The 2,148-nt window shown below is 58.5% G+C and overlaps 1 protein-coding gene across 1 annotated transcript; it reads right to left on the reverse strand.

Moving 5' to 3' along the window:
* Positions 1 to 272: 272 nt before the first annotated feature.
* B0I36DRAFT_330013 (uncharacterized protein) lies at positions 273 to 1,867 on the reverse strand. Its single transcript, XM_046154788.1, has one exon. The coding sequence runs from the start codon at positions 1,654 to 1,656 to the stop codon at positions 484 to 486; it is 1,173 nt and encodes a 390-aa protein (XP_046009379.1). The 5' UTR covers positions 1,657 to 1,867; the 3' UTR covers positions 273 to 483.
* Positions 1,868 to 2,148: the final 281 nt, after the last annotated feature.

Consider the following 2,148-nt stretch of genomic DNA (forward strand, 5'->3'; position numbering starts at 1 on the left):
ACGAGGTTTGAGGAAGCATGAGAACGGATACTTTAAAGGACTGGGCGGAAGATGGAATTAGGCAATGCTGGCGGAATTGCTTGGCGGCGGCGGCGACGAGTTTGGTATCCGGTCTTGTGAGACGTCGGAACGATCAGGTTTGGGACAGATGAGCTGCCTACGACTCAGGTCAAATCTCTGGTACTTCCACGCGATGCAGTTGGACCAGATTCAGTCAAGAATTCCCGGTCTCTATGGATCATAGTGTGTAGGAGGACTGGGGCGGGAAACGTTGTGAAGTGTTTGATATTCTGGGTGTGAACCCGTTCGTAGTCTATGGTGGTGCTAGATCGAATTTTTCCAACGCTGTGAAATCTGGCACATGCTGCGATCACCCTATCCGGGGGCGGAGTTGGCAAGCTCGGGTCTCATGTCTCATAAAGCTCATTATCATGGCTGCAGGTGTATCCGTCGCTGTCCTTAAGATTCACGCGCAACCGCCCCTCATGGTGGCCTCTGCGCACTCGGTGGTGGCTCGAAGTCGTCGTTTGTCAGTCCCTTCTCCGGAGCAGCAGGCACAACTTTGGGACACAACCCGTACACACTTTGCTGGCTCTTCGGTGCGACTTTTAGATTGGCAAAGCGTGCCTCAGGTAAACGCTTGCCAGCCTTTATGCTCTCGAGAACCCATTCGACGCCCACGTACTTGACGGCACAGCCTCCAACCTTCTGAATCTCTCTCTGCAGCTTGCCTCCCGCGAGCCCGCCGCCAGCGCCACCCCCACCGCCCCCGAACAGTGAGGATGCCGTCGGCCTCCCGAGTATCACATGTGTGACCTTCCTCCGGCCCAGGTGCATTGACATGCGCCCACCGTGCTCGGCGAGGAGCTGTTTGAGCCTGTGGTCCGAGACGTGCGGGTGCGTGTTGCCGTTAACGTAGACCACAACGCCTGAGAACAAGCCTGGCCGGTCACTACCATCCGCGCGGCGAGCCTCGCTCTCTTCGTCCTCAGCCTTTCGAGCTGCCGCGAGTCTGTCTTCGGCTGTCATCGGATATGGTGATGCCATGTCTACATCCTGACTTCTCAAGTCTCTGGATCCCACCGGCCTAAGAGCCGACTGAAGCAGAGGCGATGAAGCATACGACGATGCTGACCTAGCTGTACCTGCCACTGGCAGAACCGACCGGTGTGCTGCCGACGCCACAAACTCCCGTTCAGCCACCTTCATCGACCCGGGCTTTGCGAGCATGCTGAGCACCGAGTGACGCGCGCGGAGCCTCGCCTCAGGCCGGACGAGCTGCTGGGACTCTTGGTCGTAGTCTTGGCTGCCTGCGCCGACGCTGTCCGAGATGCGCTGCCCGCCAGTGCCTCGACTTGCGTACTGTGTCATGAGCTTTGAGTTGCGCGAGTTGCGCCATCCCGTGCTGCCGCCGAGCCTGTTCTCGGCGCGCTGGTGGCCCGTCGCGGACGAGTTCCATGGGTCAAAGGTCCGGCTCAGGACCGGCTCGGCAGCCTTGGTGGGTGTCGGGGGCTTTGCGATGGACCTTGTCGTGACCGGCTTGGTAAGGCCTACCGTCGTGATGGGCTTCTTGCCGCTGCCGGTGTGGTTAAGGTTTGCACTGTCGCCATGGCTGCTGCGTGTCAAGGCAGGCTCCGGCGTTAGCCTCTCTATCATGTCCTTGGGGAGGGGTGACCGGTGAGGGACGAAGAAAAAGCAAAGTAGAGAAAGTGATCTGTCGACAGATCTAAGATTGATTGGTGTGACAGGGGTATGATTGCGTGACTATGCGGGTCATGAAGCTGCCAGGATGCTGGTTTCGGATGGGGGATGTGTCCACGATTTGTCCAGACTCATACTGTGTTCAATTATCCGCGTCGTTGACTCGTGCGAAGCTCGATCATGACGACAAATCGCCAAAACGGCGTCCTGGTCGCGACGGCGGGCTGTGGGGACCTGCCCACCGTGACACGTCCCTGACCCGCGAGCACGTGACTCGCACCCTCCCCCTCCCCCCATGTACGCTAGCCAGCCCGATGTTGCACAACCCACGAGCATGCTGTGCACGTCTTTCATCAACACCAGCTCTGTCCCTGCTGAAGCTCTTCAAAGTGGCTTCATGACGACTCCAACACTCTCATGTCAATGGACAGAGCGAAGACCAAGTCG

Source organism: Microdochium trichocladiopsis (genome assembly GCF_020744255.1).
Source record: "Microdochium trichocladiopsis strain MPI-CAGE-CH-0230 chromosome Unknown B0I36scaffold_8, whole genome shotgun sequence".
In the NCBI taxonomy this organism is placed as follows: Eukaryota; Fungi; Ascomycota; class Sordariomycetes; order Xylariales; family Microdochiaceae; genus Microdochium; species Microdochium trichocladiopsis.

Bases quoted from the DNA above. Each gene is read 5' to 3' on its own strand.
- B0I36DRAFT_330013 (XM_046154788.1), bottom strand. From the start codon at position 1,656: ATGATAGAGAGGCTAACGCCGGAGCCTGCCTTGACACGCAGCAGCCAT.